This window comes from Chiloscyllium plagiosum, chromosome 10, assembly GCF_004010195.1.
Source record: "Chiloscyllium plagiosum isolate BGI_BamShark_2017 chromosome 10, ASM401019v2, whole genome shotgun sequence".
NCBI classification, from domain to species: Eukaryota; Metazoa; Chordata; class Chondrichthyes; order Orectolobiformes; family Hemiscylliidae; genus Chiloscyllium; species Chiloscyllium plagiosum.
The window spans coordinates 73,730,150-73,747,969 of record NC_057719.1 but is presented as its reverse complement, the minus strand read 5'-3'; the positions used below and the strand labels follow the sequence as shown (position 1 = coordinate 73,747,969).

Genomic DNA, 17,820 nt, shown 5'->3' with positions numbered 1-17,820 from the left:
ACACGTTTGTGGAGCTGCTTTCATGACATCATTATTCCACACATTGCAAACAAAACTGCACAGACAATCCTGGAATGACATACGTTTCACTCATGGTGGCGGGTAAATTCCACTGGAAGTAATGTCATGATTGACTTACTTTTTTTTACAGGCATTTGGTGGCTTTTCTGTCAATGTTATAATGGGCAAGCAGAGAGACCCTGCACAGATATACCTGACAGTGCTTTACAGAATCTAGAGTAAGGGCTTCATCCTAACAATCCTATCACTTCAGTGTCCAGAGCGCGCAGACGCCTGTTGCAGAAAGATGGTTTCATACTTTGAACAGGTCAATCTCTAATTGATTATGCTTTTTCCTTCAAACAATAAAATAATAAAATTGGGTGGCTCTTGCAGTTCAGCAGATATGATCCTTACAGAAAGCATGGATCACAGAATTGCAGTCTCACCTAAAACCAACATCTTCCACTTGGGGAGCGTAGGTCACCTATTATATCAGGGGATGGAAATCTATCCACCAGCCCCATATACCCAAAGATATTGACAGATTTGATCGCTCCTATCACCAGAAATCACATTATAAATATTAAAAACAATGAGCTCTTTCAAATACTGAACATCTTACAATTCAAGATCAGCATTACAGCACAGTTGGTTCTAACAGCAAATGTAAAATCAAGACCCATATTATCATAATAAGAATAGGTGGATAACTGGTTAAATGTGGAAGAGTATCAAGTACAATAACGATGTGATGATTAAGTTTCCTAAATAACTCGGCATTCATCTCCTAGTGCTGCATTAGGTCTATGTGAATCAAGAAACATGAATGAAAAGGCAAAGCATTGCCATATTATAGCCTTCTCTGAAGTCTTTCTTGTACCATGACATGTTAATTTTTAAAACAAACTTCAAGCAGAAGCAGTAAAGACAAGGTTATTGGTGGTTAAGCTGCAGCAAATGCCATCTCAGGATAACCGGTTGTTATGTAGGATATAGCAAGGCAGACTGAGAGAGGGAATCCAAAGGGTATTGATCCAACAGTAATTTTGGTTTCCCTAATCTAATGACAAAACACATTTCCACCTTAGCAAATGAAATATTTGAGTACACTGAACTGCTTGGTATCCATTGTATAACACACCCATTTTGCAAATAAACCATGTTTGACATGTGAACAAAAGTACATTACTTCCATAAGGTACGTTGGTCAACATTACTTTTGGAATGGCACAAACTTCTATAATCACTAGCAGAGAACACTAATCAGGTCTGCTAATGTAATTCTCTGGACAGTGAAGTACTAGTTTTGAGAGAAAGCTTATTTGCTGTTCAGATGAGCTCAAACTTCCTTCAAAACTTTAAATGCTTTTTAAAGTTGCAGTCTCATTTTCCTCCCCCTGTATTCCTAAACAACACAATCCAAATGTGATAATCATGGAAATTTCTTTGGGTTGGTCTGAATTACAGCAACATAAATTATGGTCGGATAATTTATTTTGATTTCAATTTCTGGCATAGCCACATCAAAAGAACAAAAATGAAATCTTGCAGCTATGTTCGCATTGTCATCGATCCACTTTACCCAGAAGAAATCTTCCTTCCTCTCCCTAGTTATTGATTTCTGATATTTTTAAAATCAATTAATAGTAATATCTGTGTTTGGCCCAATTCTGAAGGAAATATCAGAAACCAGAGCATTATTATCAAGCTGATAACTTTATGTGCATAACTGAGATGAAGTGACAATAGGCATGTAACAAGAATCGCTGCGGAGTACACTCTGTACATTTCATACAGCAGCACCCTATGATAAGAATCAGGAAAATGAAAACTGCAACTTTAATCAAGTACATTTCTTTATATAGGCCCCTATGACATTAATAAACATTTGAATTCCATCTCCAATTTGTCACTTTCGGATAAACAATAAGGATGAACATGGCATGTGCTTTAATAAGGTAATAGTTAAAATCAGAATTCAAAGTTGCAACTTTAAATGAGTTACTTGTGTTTGGTAGCTGCTCTTCAGTCATGCCAAATATGGCCACATTATATGCAGGAGAATCTCTAATGTGTTGCATTATAATTTTATCAGTTGCTTTGTATTTTACATTGAACTTCCTGTGAATTAACTTATCACTGAAAACATAAATTTAACAAGCACCTTTGATATATGATGGTAGCCAAGATGGAGTTTACATTTCGATGCTTTCTCCCCCAGAAACACAAATGAAATGTAAGAATCAGGATGTGATTGGGTTGGAAAAGCTGGTCGGCATGGATGAGTTGGATCGAAGAGTCTGTTTCTGTGCTATACATCTCTATGACTCTATCTCCCCTGAGGCAAGATCATCATCATCTAAGCAAAACTCCAAAGGATCAGAGGCACCTCATTCCAGTACAGCACACATTATGACTACTTGCAGCTGGATTGGGGATTGAATCCACTGCCATTGAAATAATTCGGCATTGTATTCTAGCTTTCCAGTCAAGTAGATTTGGGTACAGATGCCTTGCAGTAATTGTAGAGACCTTTGCTAAGATTGCAAACAGATTTGGTCTTGGTCCCTGCTGAAAAGAGGGCACACTTGTTGTTGTATTGGGAGTGCAAGAAGGTTGTGTTTATTGTGAACACCATTATTAAGTGGTGCAACGCCTGCACATGCACAGGTTTACAGTGCCCCATCTCTGCGAAGCAATAAAAGGCAGCTGCCGAGAAGCTCATCTGAATTGTCAGTGCAAGAGTCTTTTTTTGCAGATAACTTTGTTTCTGGAATAACCAGGTGCTCCCTCTGCCCTCTTTGTTTGTAGATCTGACAAACGGACGACTACCTATTGGCAGCTCTCGCAGTCTGCGTACTCCAGAGCATTGTTGAGCAGTGCACCTGCATACTCCCTCCAAATGCAAGCCAGGCAACAGAGAGCTACGCTGTCAGGAAAGGAATGGTCAGCCTCACCCTGACCCCAGTCTCCCCAGTGGTGCCTCATCCCAGCCTGTTGCCTACATCACCATCTGCCCATGTGCAGACACTGACATCACTGATCTGTGATGCATGCACAAATGCTTCTCATGGCCATCGTGGCCTTCTTATTGTATGCAAGCAGCTATGTTGACATTTGGAGTAATCATTCCAGTGTAAGTCTCACCATTCTGGTTTCTGGGACTGTGGGATTGTCTGATGAGTAGAGACTGAGGGGATTGGGCCTGTTTCTCTTTAAGTTCAGAGAATGAAAGGTGATCTCATTAAAGTAAACAATAATTCTTAACAGGGCTCAACAGTATAGATGCAAGAAGGATGTTTCCATTGCTTAAGAAGTCTAGCACTGGGGACCTAGTCTCAGAATGAGATGAGAATCATGAGTTTCTGAATCTTCAGAATTCTCAACACCAGAGGGCTGTAAAAACTCGATATTTGAGTATGTTCATAGATATTAAAGGGATACTGTAAGAAAGAGTTGGAACATCAGCCATATTCCAGATGAATGGCACAGCAGTCTCATGAGCTGGATACTGGATCAGTGGTGCTGGAAGGGCACAGCAATTCAGGCAGCATCCGAGGACAGGCAAAATCGACGTTTCGGGCAAAAGCCCTTCATCAGGAATATTCCTGATGAAGGGCTTTTGCCCGAAACGTCGGTTTTGCCTGTCCTCGGATGCTGCCTGAATTGCTGTGCTCTTCCAGCACCACTGATCAAGAATCTGGTTTCCAGCATCTGCAGTCATTGTTTTTACCTCATGAGTTGGATAGTCTATTCTGGCTCCTATTCCCTGATATAAATCGCGCTTGGTGTACCAACTTTTTAAAAAGCAAAGTGAAAAGGTGAATAAGGGAAATATTTTGAAAAGGGTTAAGAAAACGACTTCCAAAAATTGTATAAATGCAAATTTGCCACGAATGTAACTTAGGTACAAAAATATCAGAGAGTTTACTGATCTTATTTAAAAAATAATCCACAATACAATCATTTCTACATTTTCTAAACCTGAAATTTTCCTGAGATGCAGTAAAATAGATTCGACTCAGTACGTGTGAATCTGTTTGTAACTGCTTCAGGCTTTGAGACCCAGAGGGCTCAGTTTTGAAGTGTTTTGCAAACGTTGCTAAAGTGAGATGAGAAAAAAAAGTTTTCTCACTCAGCAAAATAGTTTAGGTCTGAAATGCACTGCCTGGAAATGTGGTAGAGGCAGGTTCAAATGGAGCATTCAGATGGACATTGGGTGATTATTTAAATGGAACCAGAGTTATGGGTAAAATGCAGCAGACTGGCAGCAAGTTAAAATGCTGACAGCCAGTGTGGACACAAAGCGGCAAATGGCAGGACTCTGTCTGCACCGTAATAATTTTGTAATTTGTATCTTGCATTTCACTAACCTGGGGCCCTAAGTCTTTGGTAGGAAATCTCCAGTTTTCATTATGCTAGCAAGCTTTAGGGCAAGTAAAATACAACCATGGCAGAAATTTGCCTTGGTCTGTGCTACAAAACAGGTCAGCTGTTATACTCTACACTGGATGATTAATTCCATTGATTACCATGGAACTAAGCCTTGAGTTGGGTGTCTATTGGGACATTGAGGCATTTTGCATTACTATCAAGACAAATCCCGGCCCAAATGGTGTTTAAATCCAATTCAGAAACTCAAACCAATTTTCCTTTATATTCATTATTTCTCTCATCTCTCGGCACATCTTTATTTCTGGTGCTTGTGCTTCATTCATGCCACTACCTGTAATTTTGCAGCCTCGGAAATATAATTTTGCCAGCCTATTTTAATCAAGTTGGGTTGAGACTTAGCCTGTACATCCATTGGTTATACAAAAGCAAACAAACAAGAGATGGATGAGAAGAAGAAGAGCAAACAACTGCAAGAGGAGGAATCAGTTTCAGATAAAGGTGATGATTGGCATTCTAGGTTGTCTTGAAACGATGGGAACTATGACAGAATTTAGATTGGTAACTGACCAGTGATGGCTCATCTGTTACATGAGGAGTTAGTTCTGCTCCCTTCGGACCTTCCATCTTCCATTCTTCTTCCTGTGTCCTAAAGGACAACAAAACATATTAGCAAGTGACACAACTGTAGTATGTCTATTCCTAGTGTCTCTACATTGGCAAGGAAACAGGGCATTTTTAGCTTGAATTTGGTTTGGTTAATTGAAGAACGTTTGCATGCAACCATCCAAATAATACAACAAATTGCCCAGAGACCTGTCTCTTCTCTTAACTAGTAGAATTATCTTTTTCAGAGAAGTTGCACTATTCAAAATGAATCACACTGGAGTGCTGATGGAAATCTGAAGTTACAGCAAATTGCATTCACACTTCTTATTTTACATTTTAAAAAGAAATCATAATTGAGGAAAGAACATACTTGTCAAATACCATAATGTTTAATGATGTCTGACTGTTGTCAGATACTATTCAATTACTCCAATCAGACGAGTGATAAAGGAGAAACAAGTAAGTTCCTGCAATTTGAGACACTCTCACCAATTAAGTATAAAATACATAATGTGAAGCTAACCAGCTATTGTAATTTTGCAAGGTTGACATAAATCTTTCTTGTAATATTGTTTTAATGGGCTAATTGACTGTCAAAATGCACACCAATTAAATGGCTGGACTTTGATTTTTAAAAAAAAAACTGTCCCTAGTCATTTCACAAAACGATAACTGCATTGTTAGTAGCAATCACAAAGTCATGTACTCTTCCAAAATTAGTAGTATTTTGTTGTCCCACATTTTCAGCCACAAAGTAAGATCTTTCAGATGACCCGTGACTGTAATCAACCTGTTTTTGAGACAGCTATGAACAGGGCAACACCAGCAAAGTCAACTTCTCAAAGAAATAATGAGACAACCAGGCTTGGGTAAGAAAGAGCTGGTGATTCCCAGAACGAAGTTTAGGTCAACATCACAATTAAAAGTTTTACAAGTCAGAAAGCTAGCATTAATATGACCAGCGATTAACCCAAAGTATAAAAGGACAAGCAGAAGCTAAAGGTGCAGGATAGCATTACTGAAAAGTCTTTATATGCCATGATCTATTGAGTGGATTTATCATGTAGCGAGTCAGACCTATAGTAAGGGTGGATACAGCAACAAGTTACTAAGTGTATGGTATAGGCTGCATCAGAGATGTGTCTGTAATAGTGTTGGCTCCTATGTCTGTCACTGACCCTACAACCTCCAGCAGTGTTCAAGCTGGAAAGCACAGTGGGTTTAACAGTTGGCAAAAGTGAGGACTGCAGATGCTGGAAACCAGGGTTTAGGTCAGAGTGGTGCTAGAAAAGCACAGCAGGTCAGGCAGCATCTGAGGAGCAGGAAAATCGACATTTTGGGCAAAAGTCCAAACAGTGGTTCAACCATCTAGATTATATTTCCGTAAAGTGCTTATGGTAGCACAGTCTGAGTACATGAAGTACTTGAGCATGTATTCACAAATTGGATTTTTTAAAAGTCTAGAATGAACTGAATTTGAGTGGTCTCAAACCATTTTCCAACTGGACCAAAAGCAAACGAGCTCAAGTTGACAATCTGACCCAGAGAATTAATTTCATGGTGGCTGGTTTGTTAACTGGAAATGTCACCTTGGTAGGAAGAGGATGCTTCTGAGGTTATGCCAAAACAAAAAGATTTTCTTCATCTCGTCTAAGTTAGTTGTACTCAACAACAATGGTTAAATAGCAGTGGTTATTTAAAGTGGAAGGTGTTTCATTGTTCACCAGCATTGGCATGCAACAGTTTTAAACATGCTTTACCTTTTCCCTGAAAAAAAATCAATATAATTCCAGACAATATTTAATCTTGAAAACATATCCAATAACAACCATTGTATTTTGATGATTTATGCGCAATGATTTCAGAAAGTAACACAAAGCAGTGAAGGCAACAACCATGGAATAATTTAAGAAAGAGGTGGATGTTGTGATTAGTAGAAAGGGTGCAAGATGGAGGAGAGAAAGGTTGAAAGACAAGTTTCAATGTTGTTCTGAAGCATTAAGCCTTTGTCATCTGCATCTATTTTGAGAACAAACTACCAAATTCTAAAAGAGAATTCAAACATGTATCTTGCTGTTGCCACATAAGCCAAAGAACGAGATGTACCTTTGCTTTTTGTCTTGCTGTGAAGAGAACTCTGTTGCGATTTATAAACAATGTAAAAGTCCTTGGTAAATATGTTCCCATAAAAACAACTTACATAGTATCTTTCATGAAGTGTAACAGCTCAAGGCCCTTCACAGGAACATTACAAAAACAAACATGCTACCACTGAGTCACATTAGGAGGAAAGAAGTCAGATAATCAAACAGGTACATTTTAAGAAGTTTTTTAAAGGAGGAAAGTGTGGTAGAGAGGAAAAGAGATGTAGAAAGGCAATTGCAGAGCTGGAGCCGAGACAATTGAAGGTACAGCCTTAGATCTTAGAAAGATTTGCTGTAACTAATGTTTATATTTCAGCATTCCCCTGTACTAACCTGACATCAATCTCTATAAAGGCAGACTGTTTCACACGAAAAAACAGGGTGGTTCTTGGAAGCCTCCTCCAGTGTCATTTATTCATTGGATGCCAGGAGAAACATAACATTACTACTCACTTTTCCACATGTGTTTGATTGGCTGGTTGTTGGTCAGTATCAGGTGGGATTTGATCATGATCCAGTTCTGACTCTGATTGTAGCTGCACCTCCATGGTTTGCCTGAGAGCCTCTTGTTTCTTTCGAATCTCCAATAACTCCAACTACAAAAAAGCAACAGTGTAGGGATACATCACATTAAATACAGCAGTGTAGGTATAAACAACAGTCAGATTCACCTTTCTACAGAGCCTGTCATTATCACTGCACATTTCCAAGTACTTTACTGTCATTGAAGGGCATTTTTGAATTGTAGTAATTTGTGATCAATTTGAGCACAGAAACTCCCACACACACCCAGATCATGATAATGGATAATCAGCTTTTGCGATCATGATTAAGACATAGACAATGGTCACGATGCTGGGATAACTCCCATGCTCTTCTTTAAAATAATGCCATGGGATCTTTACACTAAACTAAGAGAGCAGATGGGACATTGGGTTAATGTCTCAGCTGAAAGACAACACCTTTGGCAGTTCAGCACTCCCTTAATTCTGCACTGGAGAGGCAGCCGAGAATGGGACTCGAAAACACAATCTTCTGACTCATATGTTAGACTGCAATCAACTAATGCAATCTACACTAGAGGTTAATAAGGCTGAATTAGTAAAGAAATATCCAAATTTATGTCAGGAATTAGCTATCAAATTAAAGCAACAGAGAACAATTACAAAATACATTTGTTTATAATAAATGAGTGGTATTTCATGATTATTAGACAGTAACAATCAACTACTGACTCTATATATTTTTAAATCGGGACATGTGCTTCCTTCAATGTCTGCTTGGCACAATGTATTTAAATCTCATTCCAGGACTCAAGTAATCCATGCTAATAGTAAAAATGCTGAACTAAAGGCAATGTTGATTGTTCAATTGTTCAAATGGCTCTCTTTAAGGTGGAAAATTCTTTGTCTGTCTTGGTCAACGAACCTGTTTAAAATATTAGCGCAAAAGTAACTGGTTTTCCTTGATATTTGTACCTTATTAAAGGCAAAATGAAATGCTGTGGATGCTGGAAATACTCAGAAAGTCAGACAGCATCTATGCAAAGGAAAGCAGTATCAATGCTGCGGGTCAGTAGCCACATTTCAACTTTAAAGGTAATTTACAGATATGAATCAACTTTGAAATGTACACTTGGGCACCAAATATTGCTTTTGTGTGGAGCAGTGATGTATGTGTACTTCTTCTAATCTCTTCTACTGTATTGACTGTGCACAATGCAGTCTCCTCTACATCGGGGAGACCAAACATAGATCAAGTCATTCCTTTGCAGAACACAGTTCAAATTGAGCTTCTGGTGAGCTGTCTTTTTTAATTCTTCGTCAAACTCTCACACTGACATCTCTATCCTTGGACTGCTGTACTGTTCCAGTCAAACTCAAATGTACGCTAAAGGAGCAGCTTCTCATCTTTTGATTAGGCATTTTACAAGCTTCTGGACTCAACAATGTGTTCAAAAATTTGAGACTACAGCCCCATTTACCCTCCTTTCTTTTGGATGTTTCGGTTTCTCTCTTCATCATTCTTATTCTTGCAGAAAGAAACACATTTTGCTTCAGTCAGATCTTTTGTTTCTTCCCTTGCTTCATCGCCATTCACTTTAGATGTTCCTCTGGGCAACTAACTTCCCTATTGTTCAACCTCTACTGTCTTCCACCCTATTATAGACATCCCTTTTGTTCATGTCCCATCCACCTCTTCCTCAGAAAGCATTTCCCACTTCTGACGAAAAGTCCGTGACCTGAAATATCATTGGCAGCACGGGTCTTGCCTGCCAGCTGGACAGCTGGCGAGAGACTATGCTGCACCTTTTAAGGAAGGCCTGATGGAACCTTTATCAATTGGGCAGTTCCAGCAACATCAGTGGGATGTTGGCCATCTCAACTTAAGTCATGTCTAATCTTAATCTGTGTTTGGCAGTGCCACCTAGGAAGGTAGTAGCTACTGAGTGCGATGATACTGTGGCTTTAAGAGCTGTGTTTTGTCCTGGTTTCTTTCAGAGAGAGAGATTGGGTGACAGATGCTAAGCAGTCTATGAGAAGATAAATAATTTTTGAAGCCCTGGGTTTTTTTTTTAAATGTTGGAACAATAGAAGCAGCCTGAGTGGGTGTAGTCAAGCTCCCACCTACAGAACAAGGGAGTTTTATTTTTTTCAGGAGTAGAAGCTGCTGGGGTTGTGAAAAGCTGTCATATCTCTCTTTGCTCCAGCTGAAAACTGAAGTTGTCTCTCTCTGAGAAATCTCTATCTTTTGACGCTCATTACTCCTGGGTTGGAGTTGTATGTGACACAATCCACGTTCTGAATTTGCCAAGGGCATGTTTACGGGATGTTACTATATTGGAACAGTTACTGTTTAGCAGTAAAGTAAGCTATTATTCTGTCAAGCTTGCCAATAGAGTTAAGTTATTCCATGTTCCTCTTTCTTTTGCTGTATTTTAACAATAGCGTTTGAACAAATTGTAGTTTTCATTATGTCGAGTAATTTAACAAATCAAATTGTGATCTGGAACACAGCAGCTTACATCTACCTTTAAAATAGGAAAAGGTTAGGGTTTCTGCTACCTTCTTAATATATTCTGAGGGAGGCTGGTCTGCTCCATCACATGAAGAACTACAGAATTCATGAATAAGAACAAGTGGGACAGCTCCGATAGTGGTGGGGGGTTATTTCCATGGGTGGATGAGATGGGGAGAGAGAGGCAGGGACGCCAAAAGAAAGGGTAGTGGAATACCTCTCAGCAACCCCTCGCCCCAGGTCCATGCCCTATGTTCATGCATGCGACAGGGCATGGAGTGCCTACGATCAAGGCACACCCCTTGCTCACCAACCTGCAGCCTTCACGCTATTGGATTCTGGCAAGGCCCCAGAATCTCATGTTCTTCGGTGCTGGGACAATTCCACCCATACTCCTTAAATTACTGATCTCGTGGGAGGGTGGTTAAATATTACTAAAATATTACTAAATGGCAGCCAGAGTACTAAACCATAAATGCACCTTTGAGTAACAAAACACAAGCAATTTCACCATCACCCTGTCAGTTTATGATATCACCTGAATTGCTGTCAGTTTACCAGTGCCTATTAAGACGTGGTCAAAAACCACATGACATCAGACTATAGTCCAACAGGTTTATTTGAAATCAGATGCTTTCGAAGCGCTGCTCCCTCATCGGATGTAGTGAGAAGGAAGCACACAGACCACAGAATTTATAGGCAGACAGATCAAAATATCATACAAATGAGGTGAGTGGAGTGTTGGATAATAAGTCTCTGCAGGTGACCAAGGGTGTTAGATGGCGTGAGTGAAGTGTCTACAGCTGAATAACAACCAACTTTAATCACAGTAAAGGAGGCAGAGAGATAATTATAAAAATCCAAGTGCTGGAGACAAACCAAACAACTGAAATAACATGGAAAGCAAACAGAAGCAGCTGGAAAAATCCCCACCAGGTCCAGCAGCATCTCTGACGAGAAACCAGAGGAAGGATCACTGGACCCGAAACGTTAACTCTGATTTTCCTTCACAGATGCCACCAGACCTGCAGAGCCCCCTCAGCAGCTCCCCACCCATGCTCCTGATTTACAGTATCCGCAGTTCTTATTTGACTGGAATAACATGGAATAAGATGTGGCTAACAAGGAGGTGAGAACCACAGTTTGGTTACTGCTAAGATTTTAGTTTAAATTAGTAAGTTAATAGGGATCAATTGACGTCACTGGGAGTTCTAAAAGCACGGATCGATAGTTTTGCGGACAAACATCAACAAATTTTGCAACAAATGACAAAGTGAGTCACCGCATTACAATCCAAAATTTAAATCATAGAGCTTTGATAGTCATGTATCCAGTGAAAATTCACACTTTAAAAAAGCACTATTCATACATTAAGAGCTCAGAATGAACTGCACAGTTCAGTACTAATCTTTAGCCTGCTAAATACATGTTTCTTGGACGTTTCTCTTGGTTTTCACTTACAGTGGTGAGTCTCTCCAGTGCAGAAAACCTCTCGTCCCAAGTGGCTGTCGATTTTTCAAATGCCTCATGCTTCTTGATGAGTTTTTCAACCTGATCCACGCTGTTCCCAATGTCACGGCTGTTAAGGTAAGACTCTTGCGTAATCAGCCATGCTTCAGCAACGGAAGCATCTCTTGCAAACTGACACACTTCCAGTACTGGAAAAGCAGAAAAACATAACAATGCAAAGATTTTAATCAGTTACCATGAGGAAAAAGGATTTTGTGATGTTTAGGGGGTTGGAAAGATTTAGGCATTTGCACTTTGCTAATGCAGGATACTCATTTTGAGAATGATTTTAACAGTCTTAAAGCATTTCATTCAGCTTTCAGAGATGCCAGTGTTGGGCTATGGTGTGCAACGTTAAAAATCACACAACACCAGGTTATAGTCCAACAAGTTTATTTGGTAGCACTGGCTTTTGGAGCAATGCTCCTTCAGCTGGTGGTTGACAACTACCTGATGAAGGAGCTGTGCTCCGAAAGTGAACCTGTTGGACTATAATCTGATGTTGTGTGATTTTTAGCATTCAGCTTTCGGAATTGCTGGTGTTTTCTGGTGTTTTCTGGTGAAAACTTCAGTGAGGAAGCTAAATAACTGAAAATTAAATCCGTTTTAGGAACAGTCACTTACTTCACTTCAATTACATAAGATTCATTTTAAAATAATTTTTTAAAGCAACACGCAGATTTAAATGAAACCGTGCCTCTCCACTTCAGATCAAAAACAGGTTTAAAGACAAATTTATCATTGTCTGTCACTGTGTTATTTGCAGCCTTGTTGGGTAAGGAGTGTGCCTTTTTAATTCCTGTCTCTTTAAAAACTGAACAGCAAGGAGAAGGAACCACTTTTAAAAATAATAAAGAGGGATTTACCAGGTTGGCTGCATAACTTCACAGCAAGGACTGCGCTATCTATTATGCACTCTGCATTTTGTGGCTATGGGTTCTTGCGATGTGCAGATGATCAGAAGCCAAGGAGTTGCTTCCAAGCAAAGATGATTGGTTCTCAGCTAACTGAGCAGGTTGGAACTGGAAACAAAGTTCCAGAGACACAGGCAGAGAGAGAGAGAAAGACACAGACAAGTGTGTTTTTGTTGTCTCAATCAGAACTGTCTGTTCTGTACAATAAAAAAAACTCAGTTTAAACTTGAAGAAAAGGTTAAACTTTTCCAGCAGCAGTTGCTATGAGCTGTAACTTTAGATTTGACAAATCAGAGATATTTTCCAAGTGCATCAATCAATCTGTGCTTTTAACATACCAGTGGAAGCTCCCAGGGAAGAACGACTTAACATCAAGGCTGAAGGAGAAACATCTCAACTTCAGAATCCTCCACCAATAATGTAAATAATGTTATGTGTGTATGGCACGAAGGAGGAACTCACAAGGGTTATTTAGTTATTGGTATTGGATGCTAATGCTTTATACCTATTTATTTGTAGTTATTGTCTAACTACTTATAACAAATAATAATTCTTGTTTTGTACAAGTATTCTGTCAACCTTGGTCAGATAATCAGGCAACTGGGCTTTCTAACAAATGGTTGCTCGACTCAAGATTTTAACTTAGTTTCTTTTGCCACGGAAGTGGACAGATCTACTGAGTTCCTCAGCTAGTCTGGCAGTAACAGGGAAAGAAAGCAGAGTTAATGTTACTGGATTCTGAGGAAGGGTCACTGGACCCAAAATATTAACTATGCTTCCTCTCCACAGATGCTACCAGACCTGCTAAGTTTCCCATCACTTTCAGTTTCAGATCCCCAGCAGTCACAATTTGCTTTAAGTTAGAGCACTGCATGCACCTTACAAAAAAAAATTAACAATTTGGTATGACTTCAGGAATAATGGGGTTATTGCTTTGCAGCACAGGGTTCATTTTAGCAGACTGTTAACAGAATGCAGAATGTACATTGCCGGGAAGTTGGTTTTGACTTTAGTCCTCTGCTGTTATTGTCGCCAAATGTGGCTTTAGGCTTCAGAATGCCTGGCCATAGTTGTCTTATTAATGTCCTTCTTTCTCATCCACTTCAGCATGCTGTCTTCCTCTGGCTTATACAATCTCTTTGGTGCTATATCACATCTGGTTGACATGTACTACAGTTTACACAGCATGATACAAGTGTGACTCAGATATCCCAGCAATGTGTTATGTAAGACAGAGCTCCTCCAATGGGATCATTCACCGGGTGGCACGGTGACTCAGTGGTTAGCACTGCTACCTCACAGCACCAGGGATCCAGGTTTGATTCCAGCCTTGGGCTGTGTGGAGTTTGCACATTCTCCCTGTGTCTGCATAGGTTTCCTCCCACAATCCAAAGATGTGCAGGTCAGGTGAATTGGGCATGCTAAATTGCCCACAGTGATAGGTGCATTAGTCAGAGAGAAATGGGTCTGGGTGGGTTACTCTTCAGAGGGTCAGTGTGGGGACTTGTTGGGCCGAAGGGCCCATTTCCACACTGTAGGGAATCTAATCTAATCAGTTCACCCAGACTGTGGATTGGCCCAACTCCCATGGGCTTGTACTCAGGCAAAATGTTTTTTTTTGTCTGCAACAGCTTACAGGAACTGATAAAACCACTCATGGTTTGCATATTACAGTATAAGCTTTAAGTATAGAGGATGTCAGTGAAACCCATACAAATATGAAGCTAAGTCAACAATGTTTTATCTGCTTCCTTCACTGAGATAATGCAAGGAAACAGCACAACACTTTCCCATAGAGGGTAATGAGCTCATCACCAGATAATGCTTTAGCGATATTAGTCGAGGGATAAATATTGAGCATGATAGGGATAACTCTTACAATTTTTCAAAACAGCACTCTTAGGTTCACCTGATAGGGCAGACAAAACCTTGGTTATACAGCTTAACTGAAAGACAGCACGTCTGACAGAGCAACATTCTTTCGGTGGGGCACTGAAGTGTCTCAAAAAGAAAATATGTGGATAGCATTTCACTTACAAAGACGTAACCAGTACCAGCGCTCCTCCCATTTATCCATCATTGATTTTCTCTTCTCTGTGAGTTGTACCAGCTTGTCTTTAATCTAAGGAGGTAAAGATTTGTGGACATCAATGGTGCATTCTATTTTACATATGAATTTTGAGTATTGTGGGATTTATAATCGAGAAACAATTATATGAATGCTGGAGTGTAAACAGTGATATATGAAGCTGCTTCGATTAATAAGAGTTTTGTTTATATTTGTGATGCTTGAACAGTTTGGTGACTATTTCAATTGAAAAACATACCTCTGCCTACCTCAGTTTCTACAGAAAAGTAATGTCAGCATTTGTTTCAAACAAATAGTGGTTCAGAGGTTTGCCTGGAATTTAAGGGGCTAACTAATGAGGATAGGCTGCACTGACCGCGCTTGTTTCAACTGGAGTTTAAAACTGTGAGAAGTGTCCTGATTGAAGTGTATTATGTCAAGTGATCTTGTTAAGAAGAACGAGGAAAGAATGCTTCCTTTAGTGCATTAGTCCAGAACAAGGGGGCACTTTCTTTTAAGACAAGAGATGGCCCCTTCAGAACAGAGATGAGGACTTTTTTTTCTCTCAGATGGCTGTGCAAATTTGGAATTCTCTGCCTCAGAAATGGTGGAGGCTGCATCACTAAACATTTTAAGCAGAGGCAATCTCTTTCTCTGCAGGATTTTCAAGGGTTTATCAAGACAAGTGAGAATCATTAGTACAGAAGAGCCCCTTCAGCCCATCATGTCTACACAAATGAAAAGTACTCTAAATCTACACTAGTGCCACTTTCTAGCCTTTGGCCCAGTCTAGTGACACCCGGTGATCAGAGAGGAATTAAAAACTTGACTCAGGAGCCCCTGTAATTTCCTCCCTGATGCCCACAGCAGCCTGGAATACAACTTATCTGGATCTGGGGATTTATCCGCTTTTAACCCTACCAAAACCTCCTCACCCCCCATGTCAGACTGCTCAAGAATCTCACAGGACAAATACTGAATTCCATATCTACATCCTTCTTCTTCCAAGTGAAGACAGAGGTGAAGTCCTTGGTTAACACCTTACCAATGTCCTGCAGCTCCGTACACAGAGTGCATGCCTCATCCCTAGAGGCCCTACTCCCTTCCTGGTTATCCTTTTCTCCTTGATTGATTGATTTATTGCTGCTACGTGTGCCGAGATACAGTGGAAAGTGTTGTTTTGCCTACTATAACAATCAGATTGCATCATACAAAATGCATTAGGGCAGCAGAACAGTTTGCAGAATACAGTGTTACAGCCACAGAGAAGGTGCAGAGAGACCAGAATTAACATTTGAGAGGTCCATTCAAAGTCTGATAACAGTGCCGAAGAAGTTGTCCTTGAATCTGTTCATACGTGAATTCAAGCTTTTATATTTTCTTCCCTTCGGAAGAGAATGGAAGAGAGTATAAGCGGGGTGGGAGCGATGTTTGATTATGTTGATTGCTTTCCCGAGGCAGTGGAAAATATAGATGAAGTCAATGGATGGAAGGCTGGTTTGTGTGATACACTTGGCTGTGTTCACTTATAGATATACTTACAGATTGTCTTGGGATTCTCCCTAAGCTTACCTGCCAGTGTTTTCTCATGCCCATTCTTGGCTCTCCTAATTGCTTTCTTAAGTGTCCCCCTGCACTTTCTATATTGCACTAGGGCCTCCGTTGATTTGCTCCCTTCGCACATACTAAAGGGCATTCACTTTTCTCTCTTATCCTGTCCTGCACATTCCCATTTAACCAGAGCTCTCTTAGCTTGTTGCTTCTACATTTCCTCCCTTAAGGGAACATGTTGGGCCTGTATTCTTGCCCATCCTCTGTTCTGCTGTAGCTTTACCCAGAAGTAGCTGTTGCAGTCTACTTGGGTCAGATTCTGCGATATTTTAATAATATTTGCCTTGTCCCAACCCAAAAGGCCTTCTCTGCATATTTGTTCCCTTTCCATAACAAACTTAATATGTATACCGTTGTCGTCGCTATCACTAAAATGCATTCCCAGTGCCAGCTGAATCGGCTTGCATTGCGCTGTCCCTTGTTGGACCTTCTACATCTTAATATAAAAAGTTCTCCTGAATACATTTTAAGAAATCTGTCCCCTCTAAACACTTTACCTTGTGACCAACCAATCATTGTTAATCAAGTTGAAATCCCTTATTTTTGTTGCACTATTATTGTTTTTAAACATCTCAGTGCATTGTCTACCAATCTGTTTCTCTAAAAAACTGACTGCTTCGGGGTCTATAATACACTTCCAATATTTCCTTCCTTTATGTTTCATCCTTCCATAAGGTTATTGTTAAGAAATCAATCTATTATCATTTCTTATTTCTCAGATCCACCCACAAAGCCTCATTTGAAGATCCTTCCAAGGTTTGATTTTACCTAGCCCTTACAGAATGCAGTGGTTCACAAAGACAGCTCATCACCACCTTCTCAAAGACAATTAGGACAGGCAATAAATCCTATCTTAGCCAGCAACATGCATATCCCAGGAATGAATAAACAAAAAATTAGTTCAGTTTAGGAGAGATAGAACTCTTCATCCGTGCCAGACACGCTATTCTAAGAAACTGTCCTGAGAAAGCTTTATGAAAGCTTTATCAGTGCTACCTTTGCCTATTTGATTTTTTGCATCTATATGCAGATTAAAATCCCCCAAGATTATCACTGTACTCGAAGAAACTTCCAATATTTCCTTCCTTTATGTTTCATCCTTCCATAAGGTTATTGTTAAGAAATCAATCTATTATCATTTCTAATCTTCAACCAAACCATTTCTAGTTCCTGGTTTCCTGAATGTAAGTCATCTCTCTCTCTCTCTCTATTGTACTGATATGTTAGATCTCATGGAATACAGGTAGAACTAGCCATTGGGATACAGAATTGGCTCAAAGGTAGAAGACAGAGGATGGTGGTGGAGGGTTGTTTTTCAGACTGGAGGCCTGTGACCAGTGGAGTGCCACAAGGATCGGTGCTGGATCCACTACTTTCCGTCATTTATAAAAATGATTTGGATGTAAGTGTAAGAGGTACAGTTAGTAAGTTTGCAGATGACACCAAAATTGGAGGTGTAGTCGACACTGAAGAAGGTTACCTCAGATTACAACGGGATCTTGATCATATGGGCCAATGGGCTGAGATATGGCAGATGGAGTTTAATTTAGAT

At 39.9% G+C, this 17,820-nt stretch overlaps 1 protein-coding gene across 6 annotated transcripts in view; it reads right to left on the bottom strand.

Moving 5' to 3' along the window:
• LOC122553773 (spectrin beta chain, non-erythrocytic 1-like) overlaps positions 1-17,820 on the bottom strand; it is a 269,990-nt gene that overhangs the window by 42,017 nt on the left and 210,153 nt on the right. For all 6 annotated transcript variants that reach the window (XM_043698081.1, XM_043698083.1, XM_043698082.1 and 3 more), the window contains 4 exons: positions 14,627-14,711; positions 11,628-11,824; positions 7,602-7,744; positions 4,966-5,044 (listed from right to left, as the gene is read on the bottom strand). In XM_043698081.1, the coding sequence (XP_043554016.1) occupies positions 4,966-5,044; positions 7,602-7,744; positions 11,628-11,824; positions 14,627-14,711 (504 nt within the window). The remainder of the gene's footprint in view (positions 1-4,965; positions 5,045-7,601; positions 7,745-11,627; positions 11,825-14,626; positions 14,712-17,820) is intronic.